The sequence below is a fragment of the Nicotiana sylvestris genome, chromosome 9 (genome assembly GCF_000393655.2).
Source record: "Nicotiana sylvestris chromosome 9, ASM39365v2, whole genome shotgun sequence".
Taxonomy (NCBI): domain Eukaryota; kingdom Viridiplantae; phylum Streptophyta; class Magnoliopsida; order Solanales; family Solanaceae; genus Nicotiana; species Nicotiana sylvestris.
Genome location: NC_091065.1, coordinates 30,082,859 through 30,110,695, shown reverse-complemented (window position 1 = coordinate 30,110,695; position 27,837 = coordinate 30,082,859). Strand labels below are relative to the sequence as shown.

The following is a 27,837-nucleotide window of genomic DNA, read 5'->3' as shown; positions in this document are numbered from 1 at the left end:
TAAAACAAATTAATCTAATAAACAAATCCGGTAAAACTCTGCTTCAGTTACAACCTACAATCCTGGATTTTTAAAGTTCTAGACGCCTACTCTTCTGTTACATAATATGAGAAGGAAGAAAGTCATTGAGGCAAGCCCAATTCAGTCTCAGCTCCTAATTTCAGCTATAGTCAATTTCATTAATGTCGACGAGCTTCCGTATTCTGTTTGTCAGTTTCCATTCATCTCAGGTGTACGCTGTGCATCCATTCAAAACCAGCTGATAGTCATATGTGCAAACTTCTAAAAATTCCAAGTAAGAAACCACCAAGAACACATGCCTCAAGGCCAGTCCATGAAAAACAACCCTTCTTCAGATCCAAGCCATGCACCTTGCTTATGTCTCCCCACTCCCTGGAGACCTGTCAGAAATTGGACATTTGCTATCATGGGAAAAGAGATGTATTGTTGGAGGGATATGGACGCAAAGACTGGTAATACCTTCAGTGTTTGGCCAGCATACGACTGAGGGAATCGTATCCATGAATTTATCTTCGAATAGCAATTCACCAGATTTGATACTCCATAGCCGCAAATGATAGTCCTCTCCACCTAACAAGAATATCTTCAGAAAGTAGTTCACATTTTTCTCGTACACTGAGAAATAAAATACAAGAGTCATAAAGCCATAGCTACCTGACATGACAATTGTCTCCGATGGGTCAACCCCAACCTGTATTCTACTATGAGAATTTTTATTTCCCTCATAAGATTGAATGGCTCCCCTCATTAGACGATGATCATAAAGCTTTATCTGGACATATGCCAATGTTACAAAATAACCACACATGCAAGACAGACTAATTAAGTGATCCATTACTCATTGCCAAATCACTCAATTTAAATGCACCAAGGCATTGACACGTAGTCGCATAACACACTCTCCTCCTATAATAATCCATTCAGCTTTTGACAAGATATTCAAGTTCTCGCACAAGCAGGAAGTAAATAATATCAATGTTTTAGCAGGAAATGCAACAAAGGAGAGAATTTCTGAAGGAAAACCAAAAAGAGTCAAACAACCACTCAAAGAAAGTCTAAATATAGAACTACTAGGTAAATACTAGCACACCGGGATCCATGACCAGTAGTCTCTCTCTGTCTCTGTCTCTACCTCTAGAGAAACTAAAGAATAATGGATAATAATCATAAGCTTCTTGGCACCTAAGGAAATGTGATAATTTACGATTCAGGAGTGCACAACTACATTATGTGCAAAGAGACTAACTAGTTTCCTGGTATTACCTTATATAAAAAGATCAATTCTTCTGGAGCCCTTTAACACAAACATTTAAGCGACAGGCTTGTGTGGGATTTCAGGCCATCAAGGTACTGAGGAAACCCTTCAAGGATGGTTTCTTAATTCTTCACATATTGCATTAAAGTATGTTTTATTTCACTCATCTGGAGAAAAATTCTGAACCTAGTCAATTCTCTAGTCACACAAATATCAGGAGAAACAATGTCTAATATTACTCCCTCCGTTTCAATTTAGATGAGATAGTTTGACTCGGCACAGAGTTTAAGAAACAAAAAAAGATGACTTTTGAAGCTTGTGATCTTAAAAGCTTAAGCGGTAAAAGCTTTGTGGGGCCATGATATTTGTGTGGTTATAAAGCTTCTCATTAAGGGTAAAATAGGTAAAATGAAGAGTTTAAAGTTAAATTATTTCCAAATTCAGAAATGTGTCATTTATTTTGGAACAGACTAAAAAGGTACCTCATCTAATTTAAAACGGAGTGTTTTTTTTTTACAGTTTGAAAGAGCTAAGGTTGATAGAGAGCAGCAAACTAGATGGGCTCTGGCACTGGAGGATAACAATCAAGTTAAGGATTGGAAAGACAGCCCAGAGAACGAACAAGTACATGGTCAAAGGAATCATGCTAAGACACTAACCGATCCGTCCATAGAGCTTGCCAGGAAACATTGATCATAAAGTTTCAAAGATGCCAAACTGCAACATCAGAAAAGGGACAAATATCAAGAAACGTTGTGAACGAATTAAACAAAGAAATTACAGATGCTCATGTAATATTGCAAAGAAAGCTCACTAACCAACAGACAGATGAAGGCATAGATATTGTGTTGTACATCTTCCCTTTGATCTGCACAGACAAAGATATCCACCAATTTGTATAAGCGTTCATTTACAAAATATGGTGCTTTCGTAAATTCATCAAACATGAAAATCTAAGTGGGCGTTTGGACATAAGAATTGTAAAATTTCAAAATAGGGTGAAAAAAATTTTCAAGTGAAAATGATATTTGAAATTCAGAGTTGTGTTTGGACATGAATATATTTTGAGTTGTTTTTGAAGTTTTATGAGTGATTTGGGTGAAATTTTTGAAAATTAATTTTTTGGAGTTTTACAAATTTTCGAAAATTTCCAAAATGCATCTTCAAGCGAAAATTGAAAATTTTTATGAACAAACGCTGATTTCGAAAAAAAGTGAAATTTTTTGGAAAAAAGGGAAATTTTCTTATGTCCAAACGGGCTCTAAGATTATAGCAAAATACTCATAGCCTATGAGGCCCTTCCTAAATGAAACTGATATTAATACAGGAGTCTTCTTGAAGTAACTGAACAATTCTCCTGTTGAGTACTACCATTACTGCAACATTTGAGAAAACCAATGCAATGACGATGAGTTTGACATGTACAAATGATATAAGCTTTCATGTCACTGCTCGAAGAGTTGGAATATGGATTCATAGACCACAAGGCCCTACCTAAATGAGAACTGATATTAATACCAGGAAGTGATTGGTATCTTGTTGAACTAACTGAATAATTCTCCCCTTGAATACTTCCTTTGCTGCAACATTAGGGACACTTATACCAATTTCTATAATCAAGTATGTTCAAATGATATAAGCTCCTAGTGATGCCTTTACTTTTTTACTTTGTCTTACATTAAGCATTGTAATTTGCTTTGGTTGTCTTGACTTGATATCCCCTTAAAATGACTTTGTTATTTCTCAATGAATGATTGATCACCCAATTATAAAGTGGGATTTAACTTCATGCTTCAGAATTAAACTCGAAACATCCCAACAATTGTGTCCTGTTTCAAAAGGAACTCTCAAAATGCTCATCTTCAAGTGTTAATATAACTTGAACCATGTCCATAACTTGAAACAGGTGATGTTCATCATTGCTCTGGCAAATGTGGAGGGCTGGAAGGCAGTTCACAGAAAGAAAAGAATGTACACACTCTCCTGACAAAAGCATTTGATACCTGGAAGGGATCTCTAGCAGAGCTTCTACCCATAGTAGAATGCCCCTCAGGATGGGACGGAATTCTATTTTGTGGAAGTCTACCAGAAAAATCTCCTGGTTTTTGACGGGTGTCGACGGCCAAAATCGTTCCATTTCTTAGCCCACATAAAACAACATTTTCCTGAAAAAGAAAAGAAATATCCTGAAAACACGATGTAAAAAACATCACCTCCATGATGCATAAGAAATGTCACAGCTGATTCCAAGGGACACTTCTGACAAATTTCACAAAATTCATAAAGTGAATGGCTTGTTGCAGACGACTGACATGTTTGAAGAATCTAGGCATATAACACATTCATAACCGCGGGTACCACAAAAGGAAGGTCATCATAGCCTTACTAATCACGAGTATCCAAGAAGAAGAAAAGGACCTTATTTTCTTTTCAAAGAAAAAGGACGACAGCCAGAGATCCCGAGTCCCCCCCACCCCCACCCCCACCCCCACCCCCAAAAAATAAAAAGAAAAAGAATTTACCTCACTAAGAGGTAAACAGAAAAGAAAAGATAAGGCACTGAAACTGTATGTTTGAAAATCCCTACAATAACCTTGTTCTGAAAGCGACATTCCTTTCTTACTAACTACATTTTCTTAGTGGTTTCTCTATGAAAATACGACAATTTAGTTTCCAACAGATACATAAATGAATGTGACAATGTGCATAGCTATGCATTGACTAATTATGTAACTCTACTCTAGCAACTAAAGTTAATCAGAATTACCTATTTGGATTACTAATTCACTAACAAACAAAAAATTTACGTATCTTCATGTATTTAAAATTTTCTCAAGCGTTTGTCAATATGAAGGTTCGCAAGATTATAACTTCTGTTTTACAACTTATTGCACTTTACGTTGTAATAATAAGTACTTAAAGCACAAAGGATGAAGTCTGAGACATTTACCGAATTATCAAATCGTATGGAGAAAACGTCGCTTTTAGACCGACAAACCCAGGATTTCACTACTGTTTCTATGTCCAATATTGCAGCTCCTCTATTGGTTCCTATATAACATTTAGCAAGATATAAGAAAGTACCTTTTTTTCCTGGAACTTCAAAAAACAAAGCGGGACAAATAAAATAAACAGACACAGCTCATAGTTCTATCTAAAAGTACTACTTTAAATGAGAGAAAAGCATGGTAAACCACGTAAATAGTAAACATGAGAATCGCATTATGAAGACCAATCCTTCTCAAAGTTGGATTTCTGTATTAGCAATGGGGCTTAATAAAGTACTTGCAAAAGAAGGAATAACAAAGTACAGAACTTGCCTACTACTGCTCGTTTCTGATCATGACTACAATCTGCTGTCCAAACTGTATGGTCAAATGAAGTAATCTCAGAAATTCTTCTTCTAAAAGTTGGTATGGTTGAACTAAAATCTAGTGGTTCACTAAGGTTCAGAATGTAGACTGTTCCACCAGATGCTTCAGCTCCCAGCGTAGTTATACTGAGCTCTAGCATTAAGTCTCACAAGTGTGACAAGAACAAATTATTGTTACCTTTCTCCGAAAAAAGAAATAAAATAAGAAAAAAGAAACAGTAACAAGAACATAAGATGTCCATCCCATTTTAGTTGTCCGCACAAATAGGTTGTCTTACTTTGAAAAGGTATGGACTTTAGAACTACTTTAGTACTGCAATATACAAGATGTGACAAAAAGTAAATGGAAAAAATAATATTTATAGAGAGTGAACAACATTTCAAAACAACTCAAAAGGTAAGTAGATAACAACCATCTTTTTGCCGGCCCGAGTATTAAAAAAATGGATCAAAGAAAGATGAAATAAATGCTTTGCACCAGCAAACATTAAAGTACCTTTATTAAATCTACACAAACAGGCAAGTAAAATCTTATATACCCGACTTCAAAGAGTAGATAAACAAATGTGTTTGTATGAGTCACCAAAGACTAAAATCAGACCATCCTACTTACTTTATTATTATTGAAGACGACAATATAACAATGAGCAACCAAACATATTTTATGCGGCTATGTATTATTAATTGCTAAACCCGCAAAAGGATACAAAACATTCTTTGAAGAAGTTTCACTGAAGGATGCAGGATGCTTTTGAGACATCTTTATACAAGATACATTCGATGGCATATGTATAAAAGCTCCTGGAGGTCTCCAGAGATGTCCTGGTGAGTCACAGTATCCTTCTCGGTATCCGACTTTTAGAGGCCAAACACGATCCGGCAAGCATTTTACCCCTTGATTAAATCCTTGTTCAACCTTTCCAACTTCAAATATACTGTGAAAGCACCGGACTTCAAAACAACGCATTGGAAAATATGTTCCATACTTTTTATGAATTTTCAAATAGAAATTATCTATAGAGTAGTGGTTAGAAGTCATGCTCCAAAAGAAACTGCAATCACAAACTTTAACGTACATATCTCATTGTAAAACACTTGGCATGAGAAATTGAACATTATAATTTGGTAAAAGATGCAAGATCGACTTATCAACTGAAGTTGAGTACAGATTTTGCTTTATCATGAGCCACATTTAAGTACTTTATATGCTAATGCATAATCTAGAACATACTGTAAACCTCCCTATGCAAATAATCACTTGTCATAAGGACATCCAGCTTTAAAAAGTCCACTAATTTATATGGGACAACTCAAAGAAATGAAGAAGTGCACAAAGATGGAAAGTATGTGAATGGGAACCCCATTACTAAACGTGAATCATGAACCTTCCAAATTAATTCGACATCAATGTTGATCCAATTAACTAAAAATAAATTTTAAGGCATCACCACTTCCCTGACAAAAGGTGATATTCACATGCAAATCCAGCTCCGTAGCAATTCTTTAATTCTTAGTACAATGCAGCAGCTCAGAAAAAGCATGAAACCTTTTACATATCCTGAACAAGGAAACTGAGAATACGCTATTAGACTCTTCACTCTTCAGACTGATGCATGGTATTATTCAATTATAAAGCAACTCTAAACTATTGGATCCATACTCCTAAATAATACGCATCCAACTCCATTCGGATTACTCTCTTAGCTTCAATCATAACAGAAGACATACCACAATGAGCCATTCATGCCACCTGTCAACAGAATATCAGTGTTCAACAGGCCCTCTGCCAAGTTTATATCAACAGTCAGGTTCTCCAAAGCACTGTCAACTACTCTTTGAGTCCCATCATACTTCGAAATCTGAATGCATAACACATATTTTTAGATAAAAATTGACTGCAGTGCATTATAGCGCATTAATAAACCGAAGACAAGGACAATGAGCAGTTGGAAAAGCGCACGGATACAATATATTTCCCTTACTATTGATTGGCTTAATTTTTAGAAGATTTTTCATTTTGTTTAATAGTTTGGTTATAGGGATTTGATAGTTGTTTTTTTTTTTTGGATGAAGTAAGGTGTTATCATTAAGAAGGCATCAAGAAGACGCATAAGCAAACAAAAGTTACAAAGAGAGGTGATTGTTAGCTCTATAAGTACAAAAAACTATGCTAGGATCAGAGAGCTAACAAAGTCCAAAAAGTGATCAGTGCTATTTACAGGGGTCATGAAGTTACAGCTAAAAAGACTAACCAAACATCTAGCCTTCATGAAGCATGCTGGAGTTAAGACACCATCAAAACATCTGCGATTTCTCTCTGTCCAAATACACCAAAAAATAGTTGCTAGGGTCATTTTCCATATCCTTCTGATGGCCTTATCAGCTTTCCACAAAAACCAGCTATCATAGGCTTCGTTGACTGACTGAGGGGTGACCCAGGATAATCCAAATATGGAATAAAAGAAATTTCATAAGTCAGTTGCAACTGGACAATGAAGGAATAGGTGGTTTATGCTTTCTGCGTTATGGAGACACATGTAGCATCTATTAACTAGTATAATGTTTCTCCTGGTTAGATTATCCTGAGTGAGACATGCCCCTTTCAATGCTGTCCATGTGAAACATATTACCTTAGTAGGCAGTCTGGTCTTCCATATGTGCTTCCAAGGCCAATTCTGTAATATCCCATTTTGAGAGCAAATGAGATTGTAACCGGCTTTGACCGTGTATTTGCCTTCCTTCGAGCTTCCCCGAGTGATTTTGTCTGGTTGTTGTTCTTCAATGTTGTAGCCTTCTAAAGCTTCAAAGAGTGCCAGTAGATCATTGATTTCCCAATACATCTTTCCTTCCAGGATTTCACATGCATTACATTGCCAACTTTAAAAATTACATTCTCAAAGAACTCACTCCAATTTCTGCTAATATTTTTCCATAGGCCAACCCCATGGGGGGTTGAGCTATTTTTGGTACACCAATGGCTTTGCATTCCATACTTGGCATCAATGACATCTTTCCAAAACCCATTCTCCGGCTGACCATACCTCCATAACCATTTCCAGAGCATACATGTGTCGTGAGCTTTTAGGTCCCTGATGCCCAAACCTCCTTGTGACTTTGGTTGAGTGACCTTCGACCACTTAACCAAGGAAATTTTATGGGTTAGGCTATTCCCTTCCCATAAGAATCTCCTTCTGAGTCTATCTAATTGCTTTAAAACTGAGCATGGGATAGGGAATAATGACATGTAGTATATTGGGATGCTATCAAGAACACTATTTATTAATGTGAGCCTGCCACCCATGGAAAGGTACTGCATCTGCCAGGAAGAGAGCCTTTTCTCAAACCTTTTTATTACTCCATTCCATATGCCAACTGACTTGTGTTTAGCTCCCAATGGAAGGCCTAGGTAGGTTGTAGGGAAAGTGCCCGTCTTGCAGCCAAGAATCTCAGCCAGTTCAGCTAGATTGGAGACCTCATTAACCGGATATATGACGCTTTTCAACATGTTAATGTGTAGGCCAGATAAAACTTCAAAGATGAGCAAAGTAAGGTTGAGGTTGAGAACCTGTGACTTCTCTGCCCCACAAAATATTAAGGTATCATCTGCAAACAATAAATGTGAGACTATCACTGAGTTTTCTAAGGTCCTTCCCACTTGAAAACCTTGTATCCATTGCAGCTGCTTTGCTTTTTCAAGCATTTTAGTTAGTCCTTCCATAGCCAATATAAAAAGGAAAGGGGAGAGAGGGTCTCCCTGCCTGAGGCCTTTTTGTGGAGAAAAAAATCCAACAGGACTCCTATTAACCAAAACAGAGTATTTCACAGTGGTAATGCTGAATTTAATCCACCTTTCACTAAACCCCATTCTCCTCAATATGTTGATTAGATAGGGCCAGTTTAATTGATCAAATGCTTTCTCAATGTCTAGCTTGCAAAGAATACTCGTGCCTCCATTTTTGATTCTCCAATCCAAGGTTTCATTAGCAATTAAGGATGCATCCATGATCTGCCTGTTTCTGATAAAAGCATTTTGTTGGCCTGAAACTAGCTTGCCAATAACCTTCTTGAGTCTCTCAGCCAGTATTTTAGAAGTTAGCTTATAAACACTGCTTATTAAGCTAATAGGCCTGTAATCTCTTAACTCAATTGCACCTTTCTTTTTAGGGATAAGTGCAATGAAGGAAGCATTGCAAGACTTCACCATATGGCAATTCTGGTGGAAGTGGCTAAGAGCATCCATAACTTCTAACTTGAGGAAATTCCAAGCTTTTTGGAAGAAGGCCATTGTGAAGCCATCTGGCCCAGGTGCCTTGTTAGGACCACAAGTGTTCAGGGCTGCTAGCACCTCTTGTTCTTCAAAGGGTGATTCTAGCCGATCTTTCTCCTCCTCGTTTAAAGAAGCCAGGTCTTCAAAGTCTGCAGTAGGTCTCCAGGGTTCAAACTCAGTATACAGGTTTTGGTAGTATTCCAGAATTTCTTTTTTGATGACCAATTTGTCTTCAGTAATCTCCTCCCCTATCATGAGTCTATCAATGCTACTTTTCCTCCTGTTTGAACTTGCCATTTATTGAACTTGCCATTTTCTGGAAAAACTTTGTGTTCCGATCCTTTCTTTTAACCATAAGCATCGTGAATTTTGCCGCCAAGAAGTTTCTTCAACAATGGCAATTTGTTCTAGCTCAAGCCTTAGATTGAAGGTCCTTAGTTTCTCAGCTGGGGATTGAGCTCTAGCTGGGGATTGAGCTCTGTTCTCAGCAGCCTGTTCTAGTGCTTGCAGTTCCTCAAGAGCAATGTTTCTCTTTGCTTCCATTTTGCCAAAGGTCTCCCTGTTCCAAGTTGTAATATCCTTCTTCAGCTTCCTTAACTTCTGAGTTAGTATGAAATCAGGAGTGCCCACTACCGTATAAGACTGCCACCATTGTTTAACCATCTCCATAAAACCCTGTACTTGGAGCCACATATTTTCAAATTTGAAATATGATGTGGCTGGCTCCCAATCTCCACATTCTAAGAGAATTGGTTTGTGATCTGACACTGCTCTTGGAAGTGCAATTTGCTTCACATTCTTGAAAGCATCATTCAATTCTGGGGATATTAAGAACCTGTCTATTCTGGAGGTTTGGAAAGGGTCCACCCCTCTTGACCATGTGTATTGTGCACCATGAAGTGGGAGGTCAACAAGTTCCAAATCTTGTATAAAATCTGAAAAACCATTCATAGCCCTGGATATCCTTGAGCAGTTTAATCTTTCATTGACAAATCTACATACATTAAAATCACCACCAATCACCCATTGCTCTGACCATAACCCTCTAATTGCAGCCAATTCCTGCCAAAGTTCGGCTCTTTCTGGATTGGTATGAGGTCCATATACTCCAGTGAAGACAAATTTAAAGTCTTCATGGAGATGCTCAAATCTGCAAGAGATAGAAAAGGTGCCAACTTGAACATCAACACAACTCCGGAACCTTTTGTCCCATAGAACTAATATTCCTCCGCTGCTTCCACATGATTGTAGTTCAGCCCATGAACCCCATCTATTCCCCCATATTTGTCTGTGTAAAGTGACATTCCAATTTTCAATCTTTGTCTCCTGTAGACAATTTATATCCGCGCCCCATTTGCGAATAAGAGATTTGATAGTGCTTCTTTTCTTTCTCCTGTTGAGACCCTGTACATTCCAACTCAAGATCTTGACTTTCATTCAGAAACTGACTTGTGATACCTGCCCCTTTCTTTTCCCTCACTGAGTCCCCATTCTAGCTTTTTGAGTTCGGATTCCCCCTTGTTTTTGGATTTCTTTTGCGCCGGGCTTGCCAATTTTTGCTGCCGTAATTGCAATTGCCTTTTCTGCTCCATTCTTAGGATAATACCCAGGATTTCATGCTCGAACCCCATTGCGTCTACCCCAAAAGCTTTGCATGCCTTGCCCCATGCTATTTTTGTCCATCTGGAGGTCTCATACACAGTGGGTATGTCTACCACTCGTACCTTGAGATCATCTCTGCCATGTCATGGTAGAGGGAGAAAGTCATTCATTGACTGAGAAGAAAAATCAGATTCCGATTCGTTAGCAATTGATGATGTCCGAGGCCCTAAAGAAATCAGAGAAGGAATGTGGCTGTGGGTGGAGGGCTCTACTTCATCATCGGCGTCTGAAAATTCTCTTGAGGGCCCTTCTTTTGCTGGTTGTGCTTTGTAACCCTGTGCTATAATTTCCTCCGAGACTGGGTCAAAATCGTGGACATGTCTGGGTGGTGAAACAGGTTTATTAAGGCATGGATCGATAAATACATTCACCTTTTTCCACTGGGATGTCAATTTGGGCCCCTTCTTTTTGTTCTTTTTTGGGCCTTTGTAATAGAAATTTGACTCTGGGCCCAATATTGCTTTGCCCTTATTACGAGTAGTAGGTTGTGGTTGGATCTAGGCCTGGCCCAACTGCTCCCCCGTTACATTTGAATTAAAGGCTATACCCCCCACGTGCCTATCCTCTGAACGACTGGCAGATGCGACAAGAGATTGTTTCGCTATGTTCGAGGTCTCCGGCAGCTTCCCTCCTACGGTAACGATCCCTGTTCCATCTCCGGTAGGTTTTGGAGCACTTTGAATTTCTGATCTCCGATAGGGATTTGATAGTTGTACTGATTGTACTAATTTATATTGTTACCTTAATTAGCAAATAGGAGTTTATATAAATTCCCTGGCTCATGGGATGTAACATCATACTAAAATACGAGAAGCCTTTTCTTTTTCCTAAAAATCTTCATGGTATCAAAGCCATTACCACCTTTGGAGGTCACTTTTTCTCCCCTTTCACCACTAGCATTTCTTTTTTCGGAAAGAGGTTCAGTTTTTCTCCCTCACTCGAAGCTGTCCGCATTGGTATATTATATTTTGTCAGTGTTATAAAGAAGCTAATACCACCACAAAGTTCCATCTGACGACAGCGACCAAACCTCAGCAAGCCACTGCCTGAAACCACCTCGGATGCGCATTCACGGGCCACTAGAAGCTTTGCTCTGGCGACGCATCACTGTCACTTCCGGCAAAAAAGTTTCAAGATTTCTTCTTGCTTAGGGCTCGCCTACCTGTTCCGAGCATACCCATCCCAGTTCCAACATTTATTTAGCACAAGAAGTGAGATTCCCGTGCGTCAGTCCTTCTAGTCCCCTTTTCCAACGAAGGAATGTTTCTTTCTCCTTTTTGAAGTGAGCTTGCTATTTTTTCTCATCTCGGAAAGTCCAGGTTCAAAAAAGCATTTTCCGAATTTGAAAAAATTATTCTTGACTAGTATTTATTCAATGGGGGACACAAAGGCAATAGATAATACTTCAATCTCAAAAATGTGCTGTAAAATTAGAATAGGCTGGTATGTATCTTGCTTGGTCAAGATTTTATTTGTTTTTTTTATCAAGTCTAGAATGTTAATTGGTTGTATTTCCAGGGAAAAGAAAGCTAAGCACCTGTTGTGACTGGTTAATGGAATTATGATAATTCCCTATCATGACATAGCTTTTGAATTCTATGCACCCTCGAATTTCTAAACAACATTTAATGCTTCATACTACTAAAAAATCACGAATTCAACTAAGCGCACTTACTGTCATAAGGAAAAAGATGCCTAGATCTTTGAAATTCAAAATAAAATTCATGCTACTACGCAAGGTGAGTTGACTATCATAGATTATTATTCTGAGTTGAGTGAGTTATGGCAGGAGATAGACTACTATCAGTTTGGTTGAAAAGGAAAGGGTCTATGATTTTATAGCCTGTTTGAACCTAGAGTATGATAAAATTAAGGTTCAAGTTCTCTGTAAAATTCCCTTGAGGATACATACTCTTATGTTCAAGTGGAAGAGAGCCGACAAGAGGTCATGCTTTATTCAGCACGAACCAAAAAATATGGGTTAACCGTGTCTCATGAGCAACCTAGGGCAATCACTTCTAATAAAGATCAACTGCACTGTGATTATTGTGGGAATGCAAGGAATACAACGGAGACATGCTGCAAATTACATGATAGACCAACTAGAGGTCACAGAGGAAAACATGTAGGTCCCATCAAAGGGTCTGGCTATAGTTCGTTATCTTTGGATGAAGTTCAGCATCTTCAGCGTCTCCTAAACAAACTTAACTCTTCTTTATCTAATTTTGTCTTTAATTTCCAAAATTGGAGGAAAGCTTTTGCATATCCTAAATGGAAGCAAAGCTATAATTGAAAGGCCTTATCAAAAAATGAGACTTGACAACTTGTTACTTCACCATTGTATAAGAAGTTGGTTGGTTGTAAATGGGTCTTCAATGTGAAAGACAAAGCTGATGGTTCGATTGAAAGATTCAAAGGAAGATTGGTGGCTAAGGGATTCACTCAAACTTATGGAGTGGATTATCAAGAAACATTTGTCATTGTTGCTAAAATGAGCACAGTTAGAAGACTTTAGTCATGTGCAACAAATCTTGATTGGGACTTACAATAGCTTGACGTGAAGGAAAGGTGTGCAAACTTAAAGCTTGACGTGAAGAAAGCATTTCTTCACGAAGACTTAGAAGAAGAAGTGTATAAGGAGATTCCTCCTGGATTTGACACCGAAAAAAGTCAAGGAAAGGTGTGCAAACTTAAAGCTTTGTACGGGCTAAGGCAATTCCCTAGAGCATGATTTGACAAATTCTGCAAAGTAATTATCTCTTTTGGTTACCAACAAAGCAATGTCGATCTTACTCTCTTCATAAGACACCAATGTTGATGACATAGTAATGACACGAGATGACAAACAGGAGAATGTCTGACTAAAGAAGCGGTTGGCCCAAGAATTTGAGATTAAGGATCTTGAAAAATTCCAGTACTTCTTAGAAATTGAGGTAGCCAAAAATAAATTTAAAAAAGGAATCTTTATTTCTCAAAGAAAGTATATTCTAGATCTCTTCTAAAAAAATGGTATGACAAGTTGCAAACAAACAGAATCGTCTCCTGTGAATCACAAGTTACAACCAAGAGTTGGAGAGTATTGATAAGGTGAGATACCAAAGGTTGATTGGAAGACTCATTTATCTCTCCCCACACTATACCAGATATAGCCCATTCAGTCAGCTTGGTGAGTCAGTTCATGCAAGATCTTTAGATAAAAGAAGATCTACATCCAGTTACTATACACTCATAGAAAGGAACTTAGTTACTTGAAAAAGCAAGAAGCAAAGTAGTTGCAAGTGAAGGAGCAAAATATAGAATTATGGCACAGGTTATTTGCGAACTTCTTTGGTTACAAAAGTTACTAGAAGAATTGAGATTGTCTGGAAAAAAAAGGAGACTTTCCTTATACTATGACAATAAGTATAGCTCATAGTAATCCTCCAGCATGATCGAACAAAGCATATTGAAATTGATCGACACTTCATCAAAGAAAAAGTTAGGAGTAGTGTCTTGAATTTGTTTCATATGTCATTAGAAAAATAATTAGCTAATGTGTTTATCATAAGGTGTCAACAAACGGACTATTCATACACTAGTTTGCAAGTTGGGCATATGTGACATCTTTGCACCAACTTGACTGGAGTGTTTATCGGCTTTACTTTTTTTAGGAAGACTTTATTTTATTTAATAGCCTGGTTACAGGGTTTGATAGTTATATTGATTGTACTAAAAAAATTGTTTATTTAATTAGCAATGGAAGTTTTGTATAAATTTCATTGCTCATGGTTGTAACTCATAAAGAAACACAAGAAGCCTTCCTTCTTCCTAGAAATCTTCACTTATTTATCAAGAAGGAAATAAATGCCACCCAATGGCCCACCTATGGTGACGGTTAGTACTGAATATAATTCCCATGTTCCCAATCATAATAGAATGGATACAGATCCTATATATCAAAACGAAACTAATGAGAGAATTAATTTCACCCCTACTTCATCAAAAAAAAAAAAATCACCCCTGAAGATGGAAATTTGGCAGGTAAACTCACTCCACTCTACCATCCATCCAACACCAAGCCCAAACAATCAAATATTGTGAAAGAATAAGTTAGAACTTGGAAAAGCAACTGATTAGATAACCCGAAAAAATAAAATTATTTATATTCATGGGATGAAGACATTTTCGGTAGGGAAAGGACAAAAGGCAATTCCTTTCTTATAAAAAAGGGATAAAAGGTAATTGAAATTGTTGAATGCTATGAAGGTGACAAAGCCCCAGGTCCAATGGCTTCACATTGATTCCTTTTCTCCAAATATCAATAGTGAAGCAGGACATACTCAAAACCATGAATCACTATCAACCATTTAAAAATATTAAAGGCACGCGGAAACACACACACACAAAAAGCATACTCATATGTGTATGTGTGCATATATATATATATATATATATATATATAACATGCTAGGTCTGGAAACAGCCTCTCTATCCTCACAAGGTAAGAGTAAGGTCTGCGTACACACTACCCTCCCCAGACCCCATGGTGTGAGATAATACTGGGTATGTTGTTGTTGTTGTTGTTGCTACATGAAGGTAGGATGTTAGCAATGTACCAAATTTTTTAGTTCTCTAAAATGCCCTCGTTGTTTCTTGCCAACATTCAATGCAAACATTCAATGCAGGGATATTTTAGTCCTTTCTCCAAAATTCCTCTAAACCCAACTTATTTCGAAACTCCATTCCCTCTCCGCAACTCGTCCCTCTCTCTAATTGCCTCTGTCGTCCCTCTCTCTTTCCTTCTCTCAATAACGACAAAGATTTGAGAAGTTGAAAGTGAAGGAATATTTCTTCACAATTTTCCACCCATCATACACTGCCTTCCTACCCAAACGCCCCAAAAAAAATGTCTCTGCATTTTGCTCCTAAAGATACCCGTTCTTCTTTCTCCAATTCCAAGAACTTGTGGCTAGGAACAAGGAGCATTATGGTTTTGCAGTATCAATCAAAGCTTCAAAGAAATTAGTCTTTCTTAACAAGGAAAGAATGAGGAAAACATGGACAAATTGATTTACTTTCAAAAAAGACTACTGAAGACAATATTTCATTTCTTCACTTCGGGATGAACAGTAGGGTGGGGATCGGTCGGTTCGGTTCGGTTGTGAATGTTACCAGTTCGACATATTCGTTGTCAGTTTATAAATATGCTAAATTGATAACTGAACTAAATCGGTTCAGTTATCGGTTAACCTGATAAGATAACTTAATTTAGAGGGAAAAGCATAGTGCATAACGCTAATTGATCTTATAACCTTGATCCTTTTCAATTATGTTCTAAAGAGTGAACAAAAGTTTTATGGACACATGTCTACCCTCATCAAAAAGTTTGTTCAATTGCCTACAACAAAATTTGCTCAAATGTACTTCATATATTCATACGAATGGACATAATGAGATTATGAAATGAACGAGAATGACTTCACAATATTAACTTGCATCCTACCAAGACAGTGACGAAAGAACTCAATATTAATTTTTTCATCTAATGCAACAATGTTCTATTGTTTAAGAGCGAAATATCAGATATACTGATACAGTGAAATGCACTTATCCAGCAATTGTAGCAAGAGCAACAACATATTAAAGAAAGGTGGCACACGTGCGCCAGGCTATTCGGGAGGATCAATTAGCAAAATATATCAAGCATTGGAAATACTAGAGGACCATAATTACAAAAGTTGCTTTCATATCAGGAATTTAGAGATTTGCTCAAGTCCACTTGTCCAAACACGGTTGAAACAACACAAAATAGTAGCAATTATACCTTGAAAATTAAGAAGTCCAAACATAGTACTAATAGAGAATGAAGTTCTAAGGTGGTTTTATATACCTAAGATTAAAATTATAATTTTGATAATACTCATTGGATTATCGGTTAAACCGTTAATAAAATTGGGCAAACCGAGACCCGAACCGATAATCCAATAATCAAATAACACAAAACCTTAACCGAATCATTAACCTAATAATCCAATATCGGTAACCCAATAAACTTTTTTCGTTCGGGCTATCAGTTTTACGCGAAATATACCCAGCCCAACAGATACATACTCTTCTCTTTTAGACTGAAAAAGAAAATCAAATTAACTAAACACATTATAATAAGTTATAATTGACATATATCTTTAAAATTCAATCCAGACAGTATATCTTGATTCTTGACTGCAGTTATTACTTGTTTAATGGGGAAAGAGGCCCAGAAGAGTTTTCTGGCAGTGGAGGGAGGAAATGGGATGTGTGGAGTGAAAATTGTAGAGAAGAAATGGGTGGGTTAAAGGACAAAACTGCCCTTGCCTTGGCAAGAAATAGTAAGGGCAAGTATGTTGGTTAACAAGACCATATATATATATACACACACATACCAAAGGGTGTGCCCTAGTGGTCAAAAAAGTGGGTTGAGAACCATGAGGTCTCAGGTTCAAATCTCTACAAAGGCAAAAACACTAAGTGATTTTTTTCCCACTTGTCCAAGCCTTGGTAGACAGAGTTACCTGGTACCTGTTGCTGGTGGGAGGTGGCATGTATCCCGAGGAATTAGTCGAGGTGCGTGCAAGCTAGTCCAGACACCACAGTATATATATATATATATATATATATATATATATATATATATATAAAAGTGGATTTTCTCAAATCTCCTTGGAAAATATAGGAGAAGATCTTTGTAACTCTCCTTAGGACCTTGGTGCTGTTTCTGTCTTTCTGTTCGGTGATTACTGATTAGCAGTAAAACCTTATCTTACTTGTCAAGAAACGATTATCTCTAGAGACAATTATAAGAAATAATGACTTGAATTTGAAAAAACCTAACCTTCTATTTTGGTATTGCAAGTTAGGGAGCTGGGTGATATGGATCTGCACGTGATATCAACCTTTTTGATCTAGCAAATGCAGGAAATCTGTTTATTCTCTTCAGTGAAGCCTGACTTTTATGATATTCAACAAGAGCGCTCCAGTTTTCTAGATTAAATTTTATGCACCAGTTATTCTAGGAAATTGATACAGTGCACTGTCAAACTGTCACCCATCTAATTAACCGAGAGTAGATAGCAGTCACGGCTAGTTTATAAAATAATTAGATCAAAAAGAAAAAGAAGGCAGAACACATCAACTAGTAATACTGTCACTCTTAACTGGAGATGATAACAGTTGCATGGCTTTCAACCTTCAACATTAGGAACATTATAGTTCTGAAGATGAAATGACAATTTTGTCGAACTGAGGGATTGGCAGTGCCAAGAAAGGGAAAAATCAACAGTGAAGTCCCTTGAGAATCAACCAAACAACTCATATTGGGGCTCAATTATGATTTTCTCTGAAGTCAAGTTCCAAATGTTGAACTAAATTGAATGACAGCATTTTTGCTATCTTCATAAATATGAGGACTTGAATATTTTGTTGGACTGTTGATCTGGAAATCTGATTCACGATTTTCAGGTTTGGTTTTTGTATCAAATTCAATATGATCTTTGTTTTATGCTCGAAGGTTAAGGGTGAATAACAAAATGTCCATGACCAACTTACAGAAAACTGAACCAAACCCACTTTTCTCAGCCTTTATTTGTCAATTTTCATGTACAGAAATTCAACTACTGAACCAAAATATAATAACCAGTAAAATGGAAGCTCAACTACGGAGTATTTCCAGACTTATATACAATGTCAAGGACATGCAAAATGAAGTCAACACAAAGATTAAAGATACAGGGAGCATACCAGAGGGTATGATGCTTGTTTCTTCAGGAATTCCCTTTGAAAATTTAATTTCCCTTTTCTGGATGCAATGACTTTACCGCACAACTCCCTAATATGGAGTAACTTATCGCTCCTCGATTTCATGAATTTCCCTTTGTCTTTCTCCTAGCGTGTAAGAAAGGATTGAGTTGATTAGCTAACCAATTTGACAACAGAATTAAACAAATAGAAAGTGCAGGAAGATAGATAGATATATAATTATAAAGAAAGCATAGAATACAATAGAAGAAGAAACTAGTAGAACCACGTAATATACACTTAAACCCACTAATTAGCAATTCTTCTGCAAGAAAATCAATCCAAGGGGAAAGATAAATTGAACTCGTACATGAATCCTTACTAGAAAAATCTAAGAGACATTCAATTGAAGAGGTAAAGGATATTCCCACAAAGGGAGGCTCTCTCAAGAGAATTCTTCATCGGCAACTCATTATAAATTAATGTAAAAACCCTACATTACTCCTATTTATACCACAAGCTAAATAATAGGCTTGGGCCCAAGTCCAAGTGCTTTAAAATAATAAACGTCCTAACATAACTTTAGCAGTTGTGAGGCTAGTGGGGTGTGTGTGACGGTCATCCCAGAAACCATAATGGTGGTCAAGTCTTGGACAACTCGTGGTCAACATTGGTCAAACCTGTGATCAACACTGGTCAAACTTAGTCAACTCTCGATTAACCTTTCATAAAGCCTTTCAGTCTTCTTAATGATATAAGTTCGTCGTCATGTTTCCTCCCCTTCTTATTACCTAACCCAGTTAAGTTTGGGCGGGTTACACAGAATCACATATATAGGTTAAGCCACTTCTACTTCACTCAATCTTCAAATGTACTTCTAGCCCTTATGCTTCTATTTCAGATGTAAGTCAGAACGAGCTTCATCCCCTTCTGATGAAATCTTAGGGGTCGTTTGGTAGCTCATTACGGAGTAAGTTATTCCTGTATTAGAATTAGCATAACTAATACTATGTTTGGTAGCCTTTAGTTGTTGTGTATAAAAATCAGCACAACAAATACAATGTTTGGTTGGCATCTTATAATTCCACATAAATAAAACATGTTTTCTCTGAAACGCTCTCAGCCCAACGGTCAAAAACCACCCCCACACCCCACCCCCCCCCCCCCCAAAGACCCAGACCCAGATCCAGCCGGCGACTTCCCCACGCCGGCGACCACCTCCTCCAACAGGTATCTGACAGTCGTAGCCTTCTCATTTTCCATCTATTCTTACCGTATACATGCCGGATATTCTGTATCTGTCGGTTTGAAATAGTACGAATTTGTAACGATATGCTGTTTGTGCAATTTTTAGTTTTGCTGCACTAGTGCGTTCTTTTTGGATTTTTCTCTCTTCTGCTCTATGTTCATTACTCCAATTTTCTCTGATTTTTCAATTGGGATATTCACAGCTACATTTTTGTTGCTTCTTTAAGCTTTGACAATCATACAAAATCATCAACATAGTTTAATTAAGATATAGACATTTAATTATTGTTACTATCTGTTTTTTATTATTTGGTTTTGGTTTTGGATCTTATTGTTACTATCTTAATATTTTGCTATCTCCAGCTTCTTGTAATTACCTCTTATATACTTGTATTAGACATTTTATTGTCTTCTGAAGTTTTCTTCTCTTACTTACTTTCTCACTCTATATTTTCCTCCTGATTCGTTACTTTGTTAGCTTCCTTTTTCTTGTACAGACTCATTCTATCTTTTCTCCCTGATTCTTCTCTTCCTTTTATTCATTATTGACTGTCTTTAAATCAACATAAGGTTTTATTTCATCCCTTTTTGCGCTCCTTTGCTACGGGTAGGGCCTCACCGGTGGTAGCGGTGACAACCCCTCCCTCCTTTGTTTGGCTTCGTGGTGTTGTGTGTGTATTCCAGGTTAGGGCCTGTGGCTATTAGCGGCGAACGGGACGTGCATGTGCAAACATTAAAGAACAGCCCGAGCGAGTGTCAGCAAGGGGACGGCAGGAGTTGGAAGCAAACGTGCTAGGCTGTCGCAACATCGTCGTATATACCAAGACAATTCCAGGTTCTACTCGCGGGAGTTGGTACCTCCCGTTTTCCTGTTTCCCTTTGTTGTGTTAGTTAAAATGCTGCCATCTTAGTTCATATTAATCTATTCACAGTATTAGTATGCTTGTAGTTGCAGCTTGTCTTCTTCTAGTTTGGTCTGTTGCCTTTTGTGTGTTAGTGATTCCCAGTAGTCTGCCATAGGTATAGTGGTTGTGGTCTGGGATGGTCGAGTGAGGTCATGTCCTCGGGGGGAGCGGGGGATGGGCGGGAGGTAGGGCAGGGGTTAGGGGTTGGGTCAGGAGGCAAGGGAGGTAAAGGGGACAAGGGTGTCTATAGGTTGAGAATTGGGTCATCGAACGTAGGTACATTGACGGGTAAGTCTATAGAGTTGGCGAAGATCCTCCAAAAGAGGAGAATCAATATAGCGTGTGTCCAGGAGACAAGGTGGGTAGGGTCGAGGGCAAAAGGATGCGGACGGGTATAAGCTTCGGTACTCAGGAGTCGAGAAAGGTAAGAATGGAGTGGGTATCTTGGTGGATAGGGGACTTAGAGAGTCTGTGGTTGAGGTTAGACGAGTGAATGATAGATTGATGATTATTAAGTTAGTAGTTGGTAAGTGCACCCTAAACGTCGTTAGCGCCTATGCGCCGCATGCGAGACTGGCTGAGGAGGTTAACTGGCGCTTCTGGGAGGGGTTAGATGAGATTGTACGCCAGGTTCCGCCTGCTGAGAAGCTATTCATAGGAGGGGATTTCAATGGTCATATCGGGTCGAACGCAAGTGGTTATGGCGAGGTGCATGGAGGCTTCGGTTTCGGGGAGAGGATCGGAGGAGGTACCTCGCTGTTGGACTTCGCTAAGGCTTTTAGGTTGGTGATTGTGAACTCTAGCTTTCCGAAGATAGAGAAGCATTTGGTTACTTTTCAAAATGCGGCGGTGAAGACTCAGATTAACTATCTCCTCCTCAGGAGGTGTGACAGAGGGTTGTGCAATGATTGCAAGGTGATTCCGGGTGAGATACTCGCGACGTAACACAGGCTCTTGGTGATGGACGTTCGTATTATGTTAAAGAGGAGGAAGGTCTGCTCGAGGAAGACCGAGAATCAGGTGGGGAACCTTAACTAAACTAAGGATAAAGTCCAAGAGCTAGAAGGGCGGTTATCGGCTATGGGAGCTTGGAGGAGCAGTGGTAACGCGAGCACTATGTGGTCAGCGATAGCAAACTGTATAAGGGAGGCTGCGAGAGAGGTGTTAGGGGTCTCGACGGGCGTCTTTGGTGGGCACAAAGGAGACTGGTGGTGGAGTGAAGTGGTCCAAGGTAAAGTGGAAGCGAAGAATGCGGCGTACCTCAAGTTAGTGGGGAGCATAGGTGAGGAGGAGAGGCGAGCGTACATGGAGAGGTATAAGGTAGGTAGGAAGGAAGCTAAGATGGCGGTCACGGAGGCTAAGATTGCGGCTTATGGTCGTATGTACGAGGAACTGGGGAAAAAAGGTGGGGAGAAGAAGTTATTCAGGCTAGCCAAGTTAAGAGAGAGAAAGGCTCGGGATTTGGACCAAGTGAGATGCATCAAGGATGAAGACGGTAGAGTATTGATGGAAGATGCCCAGTTTAAGAGGAGATGACAGACTTACTTTCATAAACTTCTGAATGAAGAAGGGGATCGAGATATTGTTCTAGGCAAATTGGAGCATCCCAAGAGTCACCGGGACTCTGGGTACTGCAGGCGTATCAAGGTTGAGGAGGTCGTGGGAGCTATACGTAAGATGAGTAGGGGCAGAGCAACCGGGCCAGACGAGATTCCGGTGGAATTTTGGAAGTGTGTGGGGAGAGCAGGTTTGGAGTGGTTGACTAGGTTGTTTAATGTTATTTTTAAGGCGAAGAGGATGTCGGATGAGTGGAGGTGGAGTACGGTGGTCCCATTGTATAAGAACAAAGGTGATATCCAAAGTTGTACCAATTATAGGGGTATCAAATTACCGAGGCATACCATGAAAGCGTGGGAGAGGGTGGTTGAAGCGAGGGTGAGGATGACAGTGTTGATATCCGACAACCAGTTTGGGTTCATTCCGGATCGTTCTACTACAGAAGTTATACATCTTATTAGGAGGTTGGTGGAACTGTACAGAGAGAGGAAGAAGGATCTGCACATGGTGTTTATTGACCTAGAGAAAGCATATGACAAGGTTCCTAGAGAAGTTCTCTGGAGATGTTTGGAGGCAAAAGGGGTGTCGGTTCCCTACATTATGGCGATTAAGGATATGTATGATGTGGCTAAGACTCGGGTTAGGACAGTTGGAGGCGACTCTAACCATTTTCCGGTTGTAATGGGGTTGCACCAAAGTTCTGCGCTCAGTCCGTTCTTATTCGCCCTAGTGATAGACGCGTTAACACACCATATTCAAGGGGAGGTGCCATGGTGCATGGTATTCACCGATGACATAGTTCTGATTGATGAGTCGTGAGCCGGTGTTAACTAGAGACTGGAGGTTTGGAGATAGGCTCTTGAGTCTAAGGGTTTCAAGCTGAGCAGGACGAAGACGGAATACCTGGAGTGTAAATTCAGCGCTAAGCCGGGAAGTGGACGTGGATGTGAGGCTTGAATCACATGCCATCCCAAGTAGAGGCAGCTTCAAGTACCTTGGGTCGGTTATTCGAGGGGTGGATCGACGAGGATGTCACACACCGTATTAGGGTAGGATGGATGAAGTGGAGGTTAGCATCTGGAGTTTGTGCCACCGATACTCAAAGGTAAGTTTTATAAAGCGGTGATTAGACCGGCCATGATGTATGGGGCTGAGTGTTGGCTTGTTAAGAACTCACATATCTAGAAGATGAAAGTAGCAGAAATGAAGATGTTGAAGTGGATGTGCGGGCACACTAGGATGGATAAGATTAGAAATGATGATATTTAGGAGAAGGTGTGCGTGGCTCCCATTGATGACAAGATGCGGAAAGCGAGGCTCAAATGGTTCGGGCATGTTCAGATGAGAAGCCCAGATGCCCCGGTAAGGAGGTGTGAGCGGCTGGTTGTGGAGGGCACGAGAATAAGTAGAGGGCGGCCTAAGAAGTATTGGGGAGAGGTGATAAGGCAGGATATGGCGAGGCTTCAGATTTCCGAGGACATGACACTTGATAGGAAAATGTGGAGGTCGAGTATTAGGGTTGTAGGTTAGGAGGTAGTTGAGTCTTGCCTTACTTCATACCTTTATGAGACTAGTCCGGTAGGATTTTTGTCTAAGATAGCTATTGGCAATATTGTGTCTTACTATTACGTTTTTCAATGCATGGCCTATTTACTACCTGTCGCTTTTGCTTTGCATCTTTCTTCTAAATTTAATATTGTTCTTATTTTTCCTATGATTTATGTGGTGATACTAATATTGTCTCCCTTCTGTCTTTTTGTTTTCTTGAGCCGAGGGTCTTTCGGAAACAGCCTCACTACTCCTTCGTGATAGGGGTAAGGTCTGCGTACATACTACCCTCCCCAGACCCCACTAATGGGATTTTACTTGACTGTTGTTGTTGTATAAGTTATGAGTCAATTTATGTATTATTTTATGCAGGTAAGAAGATGGAATACATAATTCATGTATACACAATTCATTCCACATACATAGATAAAATTACTGAAATGACAAATTTACCCTCTATCACTCCACACTTAAATCTTACCTTTTCAGAAAAACTATCAGATTCATCTATACACAATTCATTGCAGAGCAAGCACGGAGATGCTGATGTTGCTCCCCGTTAGGCTCTTTCTCTTCTCAATCTATTAAACAAAAATTTTATTTTAAAAATTATATAACATATATTAATTTCTAATGTAACAAATCAAAAATCCAAAGAAATAATTCTTGCATTGTAATCTCTACATAACTTATCCCTGCATTACTTATTTCTGCATAACTAAACCTTACATAAGTAATACATGCATTACTAGTACCTGCATAACTCTAACCAGTAACCAAAAGACCCCTTAATGATTGAAAGCTATGAGTCTACTTTTTCAGCCCCCTGCCTGCTTTCCAGATTCTATCATCGGAAACCCCAACAAGGAATCTTCTTTGTGAAAAGTTGTTAGTATATATGATTACTCCATTATCCCTTCTAGTTCTTGTCTATGGAAATCTATAAGGAAAAGTTATGCCTCAACAAAATTAAATGTTTCTCCCCGACAGTTGCAAAAGGAAAATGTCTTACTCTTGATAATCTCCAAAAAAGACACTTATCATATGCAATAGATGATCTCTTTGCAGAAGAAGATAAGGAGGATGTTAATCAGCTATTTCTCCCAAATTCTACTGTTGGATTTTTTCTTGATAAATTCATTGGGCATTTGTTGGTGTATGCCAAATATATGGTGGATTTCTTTCTCTCTATCCTTGTTGCGGTTTGTTGGGTTAATTCGAGAGAAATGGTAGAGTTTTCAAAGACAAAGGACAACCTTGTTAATCTCACACTCAAGTATATTTTGCATAGTTTTTTGTGCAACCTAGTCACAGTAAATGTGTTAAGAGCCGGATGCCATTGTTGACTTTCTCAGTAGTCAAGTTCCTTTCTGAATGTACTTTCCACTAGCATTCCCTTTATTAGCTACCTAAAAAAGTTCACATTTTGCCCTTAATGCCATACTCTTGTAAAAATGACATGGCATATTGAAGACCACAATTACATCAATATATTTAGCTTATGTGTCCGACAACTTTATTTTTTCCGTAAGCCATGTGCCCAACCAAACACTGTCATATAAAATGAAATGGAGAAAGTATGCATCAAATAAACATCTTTAACTCCATACCTAATCAAATAGCAGAAGCAACCTGACAAATCTCTATTCTAGTATAATTAAACAATTGCAATGACCAATTCCAGAAAGACACAATTAAAGGACTTTTAACAACTTCTGCTCTCTCTATATTCCCAAAGATAGCTTTCTTCTCATAACAAATTAGAAACTAAAGCAAAACCAAAACACGTGGTATGTCTAGTTTACATAAGAATGAAGCGAACAACAACTATGCTTTAATCCCACGCAAATTGAGGTTGACTACATGAATCATCAGTGACCAAGTTTCTCACAATCAAGCAAAATACAAGAAAATGGTAGTACTTGAGTTACATTCTGCCATATAACACAACAAAACTCAAATAATGATTGCCCAAGCAAATTTGCATTCTCCCAGTAATAGTATTTGTTTTCAACTTTCTCTGCCTGACAAATTGCTGTTACTGCACTATTATTGCAAATATTAATTGCACCATAATTACATAATCTTTATCACTGGCAATTAAAAGCAAGCCCCTTTTGCCCTTTTACATATATATTAAATACTCCTGCAGCTGTGACATAAACCAGTGTCTGATTTCTTAACTTTTGTCTCTTTTTTTTCCTTTTCCAAATGCAATGCAATATAAGCTAACATCAGCTCTCAATATGACACAAATTGAGTTTGCTGTATTATGCAAATATTGCCGTCCATATTAAGTAAATTCAGGTCATCAAACAGCTCAAACTCTTACAATTTTATTTGGTTTACTTTTTTATAACAGTAGTTAGTAGTGGCACAGTGTCTGTGCCAGCTTCTGCTCACCATCAGGTAAACTCTTCCCACCTGCTGCACTCAAAACAGATGGGAAGAGCATAATTTTTTGTCTTAGTTGAGATTTGAACCGTAGTTTCACATATTCCAAATTCCATCTTAACGAGAGTATCATTACCACCGGAAAAGGAATCTCAATTTGATTTTAGAACAAAATGTAAAGCAAACTACGGGTCTAAAACCCCATAAGAGTTAAAAAAAAAAAAAATAGCGGTAGTAATTACCGTATTGGAGAGAATAGGCCGAGGCGATTTCCGTTTCCTAGAAGAGCCAGGAATTGGACCCTTCATAGGGAAATATCTGTTCTTCCCCGTATCATAGTAAAACCCAGGAAGCTCTGAAAATTTCACATGCAAGTTTGATAAATCAAAAAATCAATTTGTATTAATTAAAACTTAGTAACGGTGAAAAGGGGATTAACTGAAGACATAAACCTTTGGGCATCTCTTATCCACAACAATAGGAACCAATGCACAGAATACGTTATTCTTCAGCTCTGTAACTAACGGTGTTGCCGCCGAATTCTCCAACAGATGTCTACTTTTTGCCACCGGAGGCGAAAGAACAAAGAGCGTGAAAGAGCATCGCGGGTGGGGCAGTTCCGTTACACTGTGTTATGTAAGAATCTAATATAGGTCTAATTTATCTTCTACTTCCTAAAATATTTTATAATTTTACATTTAACATACTTTATACTATTAGAACAAAACACCCCTACTGTTAACAAATTTATCACTAATGCCCCTATCGCCAATGGAACGTCCATCTCCACCTTCCAATTCTTCTCCATCTTAGATTTTATTCCATGCAAATAAGATTTGAGAATTTTTAAAGCTTCGGTTGATTCTCCATTTGAGTTTTTATGGTGTACTAGTTTTTAGTGTACGTGCGTTGCACGTGTCTATCGTGTTAATCAATAAAATATATATAAAAAGAACAAATTTATTCTGCATGTACCCTATACACTCCTATAATTTAGGTAAACCGATCTGTATTTCAGTCATCTTCGTAGGCCGTCAGTCACACACTCCCAATTTAATCCCCTTTTTTGAATCTTATATTTCTTCTCATCTCAAAGATTTTTATTTAACTCTAACTTATGCACCACATGAAAAAGTAGGAACACTCCAAAAGAACTCATTCCACCCAATCCCTTCCTAAATAATTATATATTCAAAGTAAATATATAACATTTCAAAATTTAGCATGTAAATAGAAAAGTTTTTTTTTAAAAAAGGAATAAAGGATTCTACTTTTTGTTTGACAAAGTTCCGAAAAATTGCTCATAAAAAAAGTAGCTAAGAGTTTCCTTTTAATGTATTGTCCTTTTCTATTTGTGCATAGGAAAAAATAGAATTTAAAATAATTTGATTCCTTCTTGAAATATATATTTTCTTTTAATTAACTTAAGATTTTAGGAATCGAAGATACTTTAATTCCTTCTTTAAAACGTACTTTTCTCATTTACTTATGGTAGGAATTTTAGGAACGTGTTTTTCACTTTTCTAAATCAAGGTCCTAAATAAGAAAGTAATTAAATGACTATTTCTAAATATTAGGAAAGTAAATTGAATGATTAATACTATATAAAGAAAAATAATAAAATGACTATTTTGTCAAGTGTGAACTCTATTTTAAAGAGGTAAATAAGACGAACGATATTTCGCTTAGGGTCTTCGTGCTTTTAATATAATATAGATATGGTCAAAATCGGACTTGTGCGGGCCAAGGTTCGACCCCATGTTATATGGGGTTTTGACATAGTTACCCACAAAAATAAAATTATTTACACTTGTGTACCCATTTATTTTTCTACCCATAAACTAATTACATTTCC

At 38.1% G+C, this 27,837-nt stretch overlaps 1 protein-coding gene across 8 annotated transcripts; it reads right to left on the bottom strand.

The window, feature by feature from the left end:
• On the bottom strand, positions 1-26,632 carry LOC104232996 (uncharacterized). Of its 8 annotated transcripts, XM_070156489.1 has the most exons (14): positions 26,435-26,632; positions 26,225-26,337; positions 24,070-24,169; positions 18,334-18,477; positions 6,378-6,508; positions 5,357-5,584; positions 4,597-4,775; positions 4,227-4,327; positions 3,280-3,441; positions 2,095-2,144; positions 1,936-1,993; positions 676-793; positions 481-591; positions 1-401 (listed from the first exon to the last, which is right to left on the bottom strand). In XM_070156489.1, the coding sequence occupies exons 4-14, from the start codon at positions 18,454-18,456 to the stop codon at positions 322-324; spliced, it is 1,341 nt and encodes a 446-aa protein (XP_070012590.1). In that variant the 5' UTR covers positions 18,457-18,477; positions 24,070-24,169; positions 26,225-26,337; positions 26,435-26,632; the 3' UTR covers positions 1-321. The 8 variants fall into 8 exon arrangements, 7 of the variants coding, with proteins under 7 accessions (XP_070012590.1, XP_009784594.1, XP_009784593.1 ...); XM_009786292.2 differs by lacking the exon at positions 24,070-24,169 and having other exon boundaries at positions 26,422-26,632; XM_009786291.2 differs by lacking the exon at positions 24,070-24,169.
• Between the last annotated feature and the right edge of the window lie 1,205 nt (positions 26,633-27,837).

Coding starts and splice junctions, on each gene's coding strand:
- LOC104232996 (XM_070156488.1), bottom strand. CDS start 9,213: ATGGCAAGTTCAAACAGGAGGAAAAGTAGCATTGATAGACTCATGATA.